General features: G+C 37.4%; 1 protein-coding gene across 12 annotated transcripts in view; it reads left to right on the top strand.

The window, feature by feature from the left end:
• NCKAP5 (NCK associated protein 5) overlaps nucleotides 1-12,739 on the top strand; it is a 394,816-nt gene that overhangs the window by 351,018 nt on the left and 31,059 nt on the right. For 8 of the 12 annotated variants that reach the window (XM_030017100.2, XM_030017099.1, XM_030017101.1 and 5 more), the window contains 2 exons: nucleotides 8,826-9,140; nucleotides 11,314-11,450. In XM_030017100.2, coding sequence (XP_029872960.1) covers nucleotides 8,826-9,140; nucleotides 11,314-11,450 — 452 coding nt within the window. Of the gene's footprint in view, nucleotides 1-8,734; nucleotides 9,141-11,313; nucleotides 11,451-12,739 lie in introns of those variants that run through there. The other 4 variants (XM_030017109.1, XM_030017110.1, XM_030017102.1 and 1 more) reach the window with 3 other exon arrangements.

The following is a 12,739-nucleotide window of genomic DNA, read 5'->3' as shown; positions in this document are numbered from 1 at the left end:
CAGGTAAATCAGTGGTTCCATCCCACTATCCTTAAATGCTTCAAATGCACTAGTCAGTGAACAAACTAGAACAGTGGACACCAGCGGCAAATGGTCCCTTGGGCACTGTGTGCAGCCCGTGTATCTGAGATGTTAAGTGTGACCTCTTCTCTTTTGTAACTGCGGTCTAATGCAGTTATTCCCAAACTAAAGTTAAACCAGCTACCTCTTAATAATATTAGCAAAAGTAACAACCTTAATGCTTCTTGCAAGTATTTTGCAGCTTGCTATTAATTCCTGAACAGCCTCTGAAAAAGCTAGAGTAAAGGTATTTCTACACAAGTGTTATTCATTCAAGTGATTGGAGGTTAGTTATATACTGGTTGCCAAACTCCTATGTTCTTTATCCTCACAATATCACTGTGTAATGGGAAGGTGTGATTAGCTCTGTGTTCTAATATGAAGAACTGAGGCATAAAGAGAGAAGAGGTAGGCCTGTGGTTACATGGAAAAGGCACGGCTGAGGCAGCCCTTAGCTAGCACCTGGGTAACAATAAACCATCCTTTCTTGGGCTTTGCTACTTGCAGGTACGATTTCTGAGAGTTGGGGTATGTCTTTTCTGTTAAAGAACAGCAGATGAAGGGAAGCATCCGTCCATGCCTTGAATGAGCAATCCCCAGTAAGATGTTCCTTAGACAGTGTGCAATTGTTGGCTCCCAACCTTTACATTTCAGGCTACTAAGGGAAACAGAAGGCTATTCTCAGTGAAAAAACCTGGAAAAGCCACATTTCTGCATTGCGACAGACCTGTTGCTTACCATGGATTCACACCTTGCATCAGATGTGAGGACTTCTCTTTCTTCTCAGCTATTACTCATCTATAAGGATTTCTTAAAGATAGTTGCAAATCTGTAAGGCTGATTGGGAAGTGCAGAAGTAAAACCCAAGGCAGACATACAGCCAAAAAAGAAGAGGAATAGCTCTCCAAAGTGTTTCTAGGCTGGCCTCATTGACAGCCAGGCTGCAGCTGGACTGCATTTAATTACCTTTTACATGGAGCTTAAAGTTGCTTTTCACATGAGTTATAAGTCTCAATATTTCTTTTCTTGTAGGACTAAAATTGTATCTATTTCTAATATCCTGTCTCCTGAGAACAGTGAGTAGATTTTTAGAAAGGAAGTGTAACGGCATAATACAGAGAGATCATTCCAGCCATCATCGGTTGTGGGACTTCCCCAACTGGAAGCTGCATGTAGACCTTTGTATTTAATAGACACTGAGAGATGTGGAGTAGAAAATTCCAAGAATTATCCAAGTGCTTTTTCCAACTCATTTAAAGTTTTGTTCTCTGTAACAACCCTGTTCCAAGTAGCTTGCCACTATTCTTTCCAAGCATGCAAGAAAGGGATCTAAATGCCCGGAGAGGGAAGGGAATCACTTATTGCCAAAAAAAAAAAAAAGTCCATAGATAACTGCCAAATTGGAGTACAAGATTATTAGTACTGACTAATAATTAAAACTAATCTTTTGACTTACTAGTAGAATTGTGTTTTAAGGTGGGACTGGAATTAAAATGAGGCAGCAATTATCTGTTTCAGCTCAGAAAATACATTTCAAAGATGGGATTGTGGTCACAGAAAACCTTGAAGACAACTGTCAAACTATTGGATAAATGACATTGAAGGTGGTGGGTTTTGCAAAAAAAACAACTTGACTAGGAAGAAGCAATAGAAAGAACACTGAATAAGTCAGTAAAGTCTGTATTTATTGTGTTTGTTATTATTATTGTTATTATAAATAAGCATAAATTGTAATCCCAGATTCAAACAGCCATGAATGAAGTTTACTGGTAGATCCATCATTTGAAAATACACTGCACAGTCCTGCTCCCATTTACTCTTCCTTAGTATACATTAGGAATAATTCCATTTCACCAGTGCAGTACCCGTGGGAGTATCCAGGCTGTGAAAACTTGTGTCTTTTCTACTTTCACCTAGGACAGCCTTCCAGGATTTTTAGTTTTGCATACTGGTTATACTTCAGATCTAGATAGAAAACAGTAATGCATTCATCTTTGACTAATTGGATCAAATTATGGTATAAACCCAGAAGGAATAATCTACTTAAAATTGACATTGATTTGGCAGAAATACATTCATTTTTTTGTGGTTGCTTTAGCATTGCAGATGAAGAGAAGGATGTGCAAATAAAGAGATCTGTTTTGCCATCTGTAGTTTAAGTTCTTCCTGCCAATGCCACATGTAGCTTAAAGATGTTTATTAACTGATAAAGCAATTTTGCAGAGACCTATTTACATTTGAAATATTATTCTGAAAAAAATAAAAAGTATTAATTAATAATTTGGCATGTTTCAAAATACTAGAAAAATTATACTCCCTTTGTGTTTCAGAAGAAAACAACTACATGTTTTCTGGTTCCCTGTGTCAGCTTAGTAGAAAGTCTTGAACTTTCTAATGCAAAGAAAGGTAATTTGTTAGAATTGTGTATTCTGTTACTGATGGGAATTATGCCCTTTCACTTTTAGTGTCCTAGATACTGCTTGAAGAAAGCCCATTCAGTGTTACATATCTCTCAAAACCTTCTTTCAAGGTTTGAGTCTGTACTTCTCAAAACAGCTTGCTGGAAATTTCCCAGTGAAACTGTTCTTGATACAGAGCTATTTTTGACTGATACTGTTTTCCTGAAAATGTCTGCTTTCTGTGGAAAATTCTGGTGGTTACTCAAAGGTTTCAGCTGAAATTTGTGTGAATCATGTGCAGTTTTGTAGGCCAAAACTTGAAAATTTATGTGAGGAAGATCTCAAACCAGCTGTAGTGGTGAGCACAGGGGAGAATTCCACATTTTTCATGAGGTGGGATGCTTCTTTGAAAGAAAATATGTCCCTGGGCTACTAGCATTATACATAGAAAGCCTGACATAAGCAGAACTACCTGTGATATTTTTTACGTAAAATAGTTGTCCTCTTTGTTGCTGTTTATTTTTAATGTTAAGATAGATTGGCCATCAAAGCTTAGTAACATACACACTTCTGTAACTTTGCCACCTCCAAATAGAAACAGTTTGTGTCAGTCATTTGAAGTGGAGATAATGTCTGTTTGCAGTAACTGCATCTGGTATCCATCAGTATGTTTCATTAGTAACATCATGGTTCTACCTGACGGGGAATGGCTGAGGTTATTGAGCTGCTTCTGGAAATCCTGACCGCGTCAAGCAGCACTGAGAGGCGGCTGCCTTCTGTCAGTCATGGCACAAGTCAGTAGAGAAGCAAAACTTTACTTACAAGACGGTAGGGCCTGTAATCATTTCCTCTCAGGACCTTTAAGTCCTTCCCTGTATGCCAACATTCAGAAATATCTCCTCTTACTACTTTTAATTCAAAGTGGGTGAATTGCCTGACCATTTTGAATGACATTAGGTATGCACATAAGACAATATACCTGCTTGATAGAATTACTGATTGATGCCTCATTTTAGCTCTGCAGGTAAAACTTTGAATCATGTGGTTTCCGTAAAGATTTTTATGGATGATTTAAGCATCTTGATAAAACTCACATGTCGTTTTAACTAGATGGTCAAAATAACTGTGAGCGAATATATAGACTTCTTAAAAGTATAACAGTCCCTATGTAAAGGAAGTTTGGTATATGATTTGTGAATAGACTAAGCATCTGTGAAACTTTTTAAGATACAACATAAAAAGACTTTATTAGAAGGTGAATCTTTACTTTATTGGAGGAAACATTTTGAAACATTCTCCAGTTATTCAGTTAAAGGTTTGTTTACAATAACATGGGGCATTATATCCCCCTTAGTAAAAGTATCTTTTCGCATTATTGAAGAAACACATATCAGAAGCTGTGTTTAAAAGCTACATCATCACCTTATTTCTTCTGTTGTATGAAATTCATGAAAACTCTTGCATATGTGCTAGGACCCAAAATAGGTTTACAGAAGTTCAACATTAGAAAGACTAACTTGTACCTAGTCTAAAAATGGGACAGATTTTGCTCTATTGCTTATTTTGAGTAATACCGTATTTTGCAACCATCAGTGTAGAACTTAGCCTGAGGGAAGCTGGACCCACGTTTCTTGTGTTGTGCTGGAAGCAGTTCCCTTCATAGTAGCTGTTCTATGTTGCCTTTTATTTTTGCCCCCAAATTGATTTTCCTTTCACATGCATTGTATAAAAAGAGGAACAGAGAGGGGTGCTATATAACAACGTAAAACAGCATGGTACCAGCTTAGACTGAGAGCTCCTCTCACTCTCGGAGTGACCAATACCAGTGCCTCTGAAGGAACACAAAAGCCAGGTCAGCAGTCAGCATCCCTGGGTGTTCTCTCCCAGTCTCCAATGATTTATATCAAGGGTAGTTTCTGAGCGAGATGTGGTGTGTTTGTGGTATCTTTGTGGCAAATGTTTCAGAAGAAATAAAAAAACGTTGAAAAATAATTAGATTTAATGATCTGTTGCTGGTATTTAAGATGCATTTTTCAATGATCTATGCTCAGGAGAATGCCCTAAAAGACTTTAATGAATTCTAGGTTGTCAGTTCTTGTCAGTGAGCTATGTTTACTTCTAACTCTTTAATTTTTGCATTTCAGAGGAAGATGTAAAAAAAGCCCAGAGAACGAGCTGCTATTGTAATTTTCCCCAGTGATGATCTCATTTTTAGAATTCCTGATACATACAGCCATACAGAGTGTACGTCCCTTTTCTATTCTCCTCTCGTCCATACCCTCAGAATGGTGCACAATTTTCAAAGATCCTTTTTACTCCATCTAATTTGGGTGCTGACTCCATGTTGAAGAGGTCTTGGTAAAACACCAGTGATGTTGGAATATGCCAAAGCCTGTCCAACTGTACAAATTACCATGGTGTCCAGCTGATGTAGGACATGAACTGCATGATCATCTTGCCTGTGAAAATATTAAACCTGAAAATTACTGAGAAGTAGGGAGTTGAGCAAACTTTCAGAAAACTTTCTATGCACTGTTAACTCCTTTTGTTTAGTGGCTGAGAAGCTTCTCAACATTAAAGGTCTTCCTCAAATTGTCCACAAAGCTCTTACAATACCCTGTCATCAAAAGATTCCCATGCAGTCATGAGTTTCTTGATCTCCAAGAAATTTCTCTAAATTCTTCCTTATTTCTGTTTTCAATTTTGAGAAATGTTCCTCTACAGTAGGACTTCCAGGGACTTCATTATCCGGCCAGACTCTAATCCACATGATGGGAGGGAGGGAGAGAGGGAGGGAGGGAGGGAAGGGGCTATTTCAGTATTTCAGACTTTTAATTCTAGTCCGATTGTTCAGTGAAATAGCAGATGGTGAGTCTATCTGTGTCCACTATAAAAACTAATACCATTGCATGAGCTTCTTTCTTCCCTGGCGGGGAAAGAGGGAAAAAAAAAAAAACAGAATCAGGCAAGGAATTTGGCTTGTATGGCAGGAAGCATTTGCAAGCAAAAGCAATTATGCTCATATATAACTCTTTTCGGACTTTAATGTTTTGCAGAATCATTTTTCATCTACTGAGTAGTACTGTCACAGCATCAGAGATTTAACTTTCACATATTTTCATTACGTAGTCTTGTGCAGCTCTCACTGATAACAGTCATTTGAAGTATCAGTGCAACTGATGAAATCAGATGGGCCATGAACGGTTCGGTTTGAAAGGTGTCACTGAGATGTATAGCGTATTTTTTGATTTTGCAGTTGCTTCACAGAAGCTTAAAAACAATGCAAGATAATGTATGTTCATTCATTCAGTAATACAAATTGTTCTGAGAGATACTTTTTTGTTTGTATAATGTAGCTTTAGGGGTGAATTAGTTACTTTTATTAGTGAAAAATTAACATGCACAAAGAATTTTGTGGTGTACTGTGTGGATTTAGGACTAGGTTTTTGAGGATTGCTCAACATAGTTGAGCCACAGGGTTTTTCAAAAATCTGTCTTTAAGTGTCACAATGGGAGCTGCTGAGCTTTGAGCACTTGAAAGCCAGGCCCTTTTGTGGTTATTCAGAATTAAAAATTAGTGAGCTGTTTTAAAAATCTGTTTTCCACCTGGTGTATTTCCTTTATCATGGATAAAGTCTCTATGAAGGAAGACTATAATCAATTAAAACTATTTTTCCTTTTAATTAAATGTGACACTGCTGGTATGCTCCTCCATCACTCTCCCAATTATTTTGGGAACAGCAGGAGACTCTATTTTCTTGGAAGTATGGCCCTCAGTATTCATTTCTCTTGATCTTATGCCATTGCTTTTATGGTCCATTCCTAGACATACACAAGGTAACAGTGGGCAAGACGAAGTCTTATGTCATTTTAAGAAACATGACCTTAGAAGATAAAATAGCGTTAATCTTCCAGTTCACCCTGAGCAAAACAGCTTTGCTGTTCGGTATACATTTTGAGTCCACTTAATTTTGCTATTATAATTAGGAGGGAATGACTTTTTAGTTTCTTAGAGAATGCTCAAAAAGGAAACCACACCACAAAATCATTCAGACTCCCTGTGGAACTGAGTTGCAAAATCATTAACTGTACAGACAGTAGAAGGGAGACTCCTCAGATTTTTGTTTTCAGGACTTTCTTTTCTGTGGTGCTTCCAGTTTACTCCATGTCTCTGCTGAAGAGCTCTGCCTCTCCAACATAACCAGCGTTGCACAAATGTACTTCCTTCTGGTCAAGAGAAAACTAATGGAAGTCCTTTCTTATTCTATATTTTCCTTTATTTACTAACTCTGTCACTGATAGTCATTAGTTGAAGCAATGCCTGTCCATGAGCTAACACATTGTTTAAGCTTGATTATCTACAGAGTAAATGGCAAAGGCAGACACATAGCATTTTAACTTACTTTTCTGCACTCCGTTATATCCTGAGAGGAACAGCTCACCCACTTCCAGCTAGGCATTTTACTATTCAAAAACAAAACAAAAAATATCTTAGGGGAAGGATAACTAGAGTAAGAGAGTTCAGTGGCTGGGATACCTCCCTTTGACGCAGCAGAACCAAATGTAATTCTCTTTTCCACATTTCCTGGATAACCTTCAGCAACTTCTAAAATCATTATGGCACATTAGCTCAAAAATGTGATGGAAGACATAGTTGCCAGCTGCTGTGGCTTCCACACCTTATCTCCTTTTATGTATGGAAAGAAGTAATTGGGATGCAGTAATTGTGTGAGAGAAATCAGAGTCACTTGTTGCCCTTTTAAAAGATAGTGAGTAGTTCATTTTGCTGTTGCAGCTCAGCTAGGCCCTGTAAGGTTAATGTGCTCAGAATGACTTTCAATCTTTCTTTGATCCTGAGTGACGAGGATAACGTAATGAGGACCATGTAAATATAGACTGCTTCTCTTTTGACAAGAACAAGGAAACATAAATAGACATTTAATTTATCTGTAAGTAGTTTCTTGCTATCAAATAAGGCCCATTGAGGTTAAGATATTAACAGAAAATGACCATGTTAATGTTCTTATTTCGAAAACAAATAGGCAAAGCCTGTAGAGGAAAATATTTCTGAATTTCTGAGAGTATTAGAAACACTGCAGAGATAAAAATCGTGAAAATGACTTGACAGAGGACTGCTAACTACAACAGACTTAAATAACAAATGGGCATATCATAAAAAAAAAAATCAATATTCAGGAACACAGAAAATAGAGATGGAAAAGATATATTGGGTCATATTCTGCATCTCCTGCTAGAGTACAGTTGTTCACTGCACTATATCTTTTATGCAGCGTAGCCTTAAATTGTTCAAAGCAAAGGAAATTCCTCTACTTCCTTTGGGAGTGTCTGAAGATCTCACTGTCAAGGGATGTTTCCAGATGTTTAACCTAAATTATGCTCATTTTCCAACCATTAGTGCTGAATTTCCCTCCTTGGTATTTATACCTCTCAGAAAGACTTTGCCATCGTAGTCCCTTCGATGTTGTTTGCTCATTACACAAACAAAAGGCAGGGCTCTGGAAATCGATAGCAAATGACAGGGCAGGGTGGTGCTGCTACATCCCAGTTGCTAGAATAGCAACATTCACGTATCTACACTTGCATCTTTCTCTGTTCCATGGTTAGTGGAGCACTTTTTCAATAGGCTGAATAAGCTGGAGGGCTCTGTGTGACCATACTGCTTCCAAACCGAGTACCTAAGGTATCCCTGTCTGGTGTTGTGCAGGAAAGTGTACACTCACCAAAAACGGGATGTGCAGAACCAGAGCGTAACAAGGTAAACAAAGGCATGGCTGTGGCTATCCAAGTTTTTCAGGACGCTCTGAGAGACGGGTATCTCTGGGAAATTCTGTAGATCTTAATTTTGTGTAAGAATAAATGATACATTTTGATTAACACCTTCTTGTAAGAGAAGCAATTAAGAAAGCAGACGTATGGAGAGGCCAATCTTATGTAAGAAGGAATACATTACGCTACTCACTCCCTCACATTGGTACTCTCCAGACTTTCTGTGGGCCTTCAAACTAAATAATTTAAAAATTCCAGCTGTAATCACTGTCTAGGACATGCCCTTCTTATTCATTATCACACTATAACTCTGAAGCAGGCCAATTTCAATGTTTTGGCATTTGTTAGTTAGTTTAATTGCACCTCAAAATGGTATTTCATTGTACTCAGTTAGATAGATGTATTGTGTCCAAAGCGTACAAATGACAGGTAACAGCATACTCACAAAATGCAAAATGTTTTTCTTTCCTTGAAACCTTCCCTTGAAGATGCCCTTTTTTCCCGTAGACCCTTTCACTGTCTTTAAATACCAGTGACACCTTTAGCTCCACCCCATCACACAATCTTCCTGTATCTTAGAGTCTTGCTGCCAGATGAGGACACTGGACAGCGGGATTGGAACCTTCCCCCTCCCCGACTCAGGGAACCGATCTACAGGGCGACACGTTTCTAAGCAAGAACCAGCCTCGGAAGCAGAAGTCCTTGCACCGTCTGAGCAAGTTCTTCTTTCAGCTCCTTCAGTAAAAGCCAAAACTCTTGAGCGAGAAGTGCCTTCAACAGCTAAGAGCCAGGAGTCTGTGGAAAGCATAATTAGTCACTCAACATCTGATCCGGCCATGACTGCCAAAGGTATACGACCTTTTCAAAGTCGCCTTCCAAAACCAGCTTCCTCAGGTAAAATGTCAATTACACTGAAAATCACATTATTTCTGCCCTGACATCTGTTTTGATTAGCAGAAGTCCTGTAATAATGACAATTGATAACAGAAATGTTAAATGCAGAGCAGAAGATATTCTTTTCATGAATGCATAAGGTTAACAAGTTTGTGACCTGAGCCATATGGAAATTTTGTTACACATAATGATTATCTGAGGAAGAAAAATGTGTTAAGTATTTAAATCCTTTTCTCAAGAAACAGTACTTGAAGAAAAAACATATGCCAGCCTTGGAATTTGACTTGAATAAGAAGGCAGATGTTCAGCAATATTCAGGATGAGACTTTGCAGCAAAGTACAAAGCATAGCCATGTTGTGACATAGAAAAGATATATTCATAAAGACTTGCTTTTGAAACCAGATTTAGACTAAAGACTCATTTGGTCTCAATGCATAAACTCTGTCCCAATGAATATATGGTCTTGACCTCAACCAAGACTCTCAATACTTTACTAAATTATACAACCACATTTCTATGTATGAACATAAAATACCTTACTTTCACTTACCAGCTACGTGTGTGTTTAAACTATAAAAAAAAAGCTGACAAAGGAATAAAAGGGCTAACAATCCAGCAAAGTACCAACAAAAAATTTTGTATTAGTAAATAGTTCCATTGAACTCTGTGCAATTGTTTATAAATGCACACTGGCCATTTATATAAATTTTTGAAGGGTTTTGAGTTATTAATATATATGTCAATAACATTAGAAATCATTACATACAGCATTTATAAGAGGAAATTTTTCATAGTCGGCATGATAGATACGGTACAAAACGCAGTAAAAGTAATTGGTTTAATGGAGAAGAGTATTGTTTTATTGTGACCGAATGCAGTGTCATGTATTTATTGGGGTTATGGTTGTTAGCACTTTGTCAGCATAAGTATTTATTGCTCCTATAAATGTTGTGAGTGTTTAACTTGCATAAATCTGATTCCATGTAATTAGCATGTGAGGTTAAGTATCAAGTTTAAGCTTAGTTTAAGGCCATCAAATACGTGTTCTGCTAATGAGCTGATGTATATTGAGCCTAGAAGGAAAGAAGCCTCTTTTATATGTTCATAAGATGCATAACAGAAGAATTCTAATTAAACATCTTAGAACTTAGTTGATTTAGCAATATTCCCAGTGCAGTATCGTAATGGTATAATAGACTGCAAACACACATTGTATGCTTCATTGCAGACTCCTCTGCTCGTTTCAAATCAAAGCTAAATAAAAGATATTTTAATACTCAGTATTTTTTAAATAAAAGTATTGTTAATTAATGGTACAGCTAAGAAGGTTTCAGAAGAGAAATCTTAGTTATAGATTATATGCTACATGCTTGAATAGCCACATGTGTGACCTCAATTCAGCAGTGTGCTATAGAGTAGAGTCCATGATTAAACACTGTCATTATAACAAATTGAACAGAAACTGCAATCATTGAATTGCTTCATAAGAAGTCAGTAGCAGTAAGGTTGTTCTGATCTTAATGCTAATATTCACTGCACCAACCTTGTAAGGTTTGTATCTTAATTAAATTGTCATGAAGAGATGTTAAAAAAAAGTAGTATACATCAGATGGTGGGGTCAACTCATTCCTTACTAGAATATTTTCATTCGATTCTTCTCTCCGTCACTTTCTCATCCAAATTACAATTATCACTTTATTTCATATGCACCATATATCTTTTTTGATGTTCCGATTTTGCATAGTGCAAGTATAGCAAATAAAAAGGCTAGCTGATTGAGAATTTCTGCTAGAAAGGTACTTCTAATTATATTTATGTTAACAGACTGTTCTCTGAGAACATAAAATAGCAAAGCAGATCCTACAATGCCTAGAAGTAGTTATTGAATGTTGTTTCTTATGTGAAAGAGTATATATTTTAAAACTATTAAAAGGATTTAAATCCATGACTTCCTCCTCTCTTGTTAACTGGAAAAGGCTTTGGATCAAATTCTGCCACTGTAGTTGTTAGAATTATTCCAGTAAGTTAGTAAGTTGCTCCTTTGAGTAGTAAGATATTTGACATAATGAAAGTATCATGACTTGCCCCCAGTTTTTACTGCATTATAATTGAAACACTGTCATGAAGATGTTGATGAGACCTACAATTTAAATAATGTCTCTCTTAATTCAGGAATAATTAACCTTGCAAAGCAAAGTGAACAAGTACCAAGTTCTGTGACCTCTGCCTCATTAGAGCATACTGAAGAAACTGTGCAAAACAGAAAAGTTCTTCCAGAGTGGACCACCAAGAAAACTACTAAAACAAAGGTATAAGTTAAGAAGTGTCATCTATTAAATGAGATATGTCTTGCGGTGTAAAGAATCAGAAATGGTGAATGTTTTTAATATAGTGGGAAGAGTAACTAGCAATCTAACAGCTACATTTACTTTCTTGCCCTTCTTTTGCAATCTCATTATTTATTAATAAATAATAATAATAATGCAGCACCCAAAGGTACTTTGTCCTCATGGTTTACAAATGTGTTTTAATTAAAAGCCTCACAATCATTTTATAGACAAGGAAACGGAGACCTTTTACCCTGTTTTTCTCTTCAAGAAACTTGATCTTGTTTGTTTGCTTTCCATGAGATTCAGATCTTTTTTTCCCCAGGCCTAGGTTTCCTTGTCTGTATGGCTTTGTAGCATGAGCATTTGAGCAGATGTGCTATGAAGGTGTTGTGAAAGGGAAAATACTCTTCTTACATGTTTCTGTGTGGGTTTGGTTAATCCCTGCAATGATGTGTCTGTCCTTCAATCTTTTCATAACAACTGCAGAAAGAACAAACAGGCAAATGCATATACCTGTGTAAAAGCTATGGCTGATAGTTGTCAGGTTATTCATATTCAGGAACGCCAGGCTGTCAAGCCCCGCGAGAAGTACAGGGTCAGCAGGTTAGCAAAGAGAGAAAAAAACTTTATCAAGAAAGTGGGCATTAAGCAAGGAAATTGACAGACACTGCTAGCTAATAAGCCTTACATTACAAGAAGCTGAAAACATTTTGTTGCGTAACTTTTTTGCATGTCTGCTTTATTCACTTATTTACCGACTGGGCTATCTCGCGTTTTTATATGGCCCATGCTCTGGATATTTAGAACAGAATCAGAGAGATAAAACTACTTGTCTTGTATGTCATTGACAAACTGGTGGTGAATCCTCCGTAGTGCAGCACTGTTGGCTTCCAAGTAACAGCTGCATTGGTGTGGTCTTCACCTTGAGCCAGTCGTGACTGACCATCTCCAGTCCCAAAACTATCTTAACACGATATGTGTGTTACTCCTAATTAGTCTGCCTAAGAGTCAGAAGGTCAGTGTGGGTGTAGCTGGCATGTGAATGTGTCTAAATGGCTTTGGGACTACGGCTGACTTGGTCTCCCAGTTTTACGGATAACATTGGGCATACATGCAGGTATCTTCAGGTCTGCTCCCCTCTCCACAAGTATGTGCTTCCTGTCAAATGGATGTCCTTCTGCATCAGTTAAAAACTGCAACGTGGATGGGAAGATGGGGAAATTAGTATCACTCTTTGAAAAACAGAATTAAAAACTCTTTTGAGCCAC

Source organism: Aquila chrysaetos, chromosome 6, assembly GCF_900496995.4.
Source record: "Aquila chrysaetos chrysaetos chromosome 6, bAquChr1.4, whole genome shotgun sequence".
In the NCBI taxonomy this organism is placed as follows: domain Eukaryota; kingdom Metazoa; phylum Chordata; class Aves; order Accipitriformes; family Accipitridae; genus Aquila; species Aquila chrysaetos.
This window is presented reverse-complemented; position numbering and strand designations above follow the sequence as displayed.